The 1,231-nt window shown below is 27.9% G+C and overlaps 1 protein-coding gene across 1 annotated transcript in view; it reads left to right on the top strand.

Annotated features, from left to right (window-relative positions):
• LOC107622012 (serine carboxypeptidase-like 20) overlaps nt 1-1,231 on the top strand; it is a 14,596-nt gene that overhangs the window by 4,082 nt on the left and 9,283 nt on the right. Inside the window, exons 3-4 of the mRNA XM_016323952.2 lie at nt 709-785; nt 937-1,059. Of these exons, the coding sequence (XP_016179438.1) occupies nt 709-785; nt 937-1,059 (200 nt within the window). The remainder of the gene's footprint in view (nt 1-708; nt 786-936; nt 1,060-1,231) is intronic.

Genomic DNA, 1,231 nt, shown 5'->3' with positions numbered 1-1,231 from the left:
TTGGAATTGAATTTTTTTATTTAAATTAAATAAATATAGTATTTATAAAAATAAATAAATGGTGGGATAATTACAAAAATTAATCTTCGGGACAATTACGAAATGAGCATATCTCGAATGCTGAGAGCCCATCATAAAACGCGCATATTTCGCAGATTCAATATCCAATATCAGCCCATATGCATATTTCGGATAGTATATCCAAGATGTGACTTGTTGTGACCCTGTCACAGCATCTAAAATATACTTATTTTGTAACTACTCTCTCAATATTCGAGATGTGTCTCAAGATGTATTTTTATAATATCTTACTATTTATCCATTTTCATAAATATTATATTTATTTAATTTAAATGAAAAAAATCCTATTACTACATCACATCCGACAGTTAGTAGCGATTATAGAGCTGGATAGCAACAGCGGTTGTCAATTCGCTGAAAAATAGCGTATGGTTAAACTTTTAATAACAGTTAATAGTAATCATGAAATAATCATCATTAAATAGTATTTTACCGCGATATATTTTTGCGACAATTTTAACCGCTACTAAATCATAAACTAGTCTATTTATAAATGGCAGCAATTGTTAATCGCCGTAAAATACCATCTGTCAAAAAGCTGTCTTTCTACCCATGTTTCAGCACATATTATCCAGATATTCTAATCATTCTTCTATGGTATATTTTTCTTATTTGTATATGTTTCAGGTCCATTTAATTTTGAGAAACCAAAGGCTAAAGGAGTCTTGCCTAAGTTGACTCTCAACAAATATAGTTGGTCAAAGGTATGAAAATTATTTTCTTTTGTCTCTAACTCTCTATGACATATGTTTCTTGTTGTAATAAATTGTATTATTATATTCAACTAAAAATCTTACATAATTTGTTGTAACAAATTGTACATATAAATAATTCAACCTCCTTTTTTTATTATAGGTTTCAAATATCATATACTTGGATTCTCCTGCTGGAGTTGGGTTCTCTTACGCAAAAAATGAATCAGCTTATGAAACTGGGGATATAAGAGTTGCCCATGATACACACGTTTTTCTCCTTAAGGTTGTCATAGATTTTTTTACATTTTTTATAAAATATATAAATTTTTAGATAGTTTAATTATTTTTGATACACTGATAATATAAAACGTTTTACGACCGTCATTCAATCCCATCTATTCTTTTAAATGACCATTCAGGTTGACAATGTAAAATATATTTTATTTAATTATTAA

This window comes from Arachis ipaensis, chromosome B10, assembly GCF_000816755.2.
Source record: "Arachis ipaensis cultivar K30076 chromosome B10, Araip1.1, whole genome shotgun sequence".
NCBI lineage: Eukaryota > Viridiplantae > Streptophyta > Magnoliopsida > Fabales > Fabaceae > Arachis > Arachis ipaensis.
This window is presented reverse-complemented; position numbering and strand designations above follow the sequence as displayed.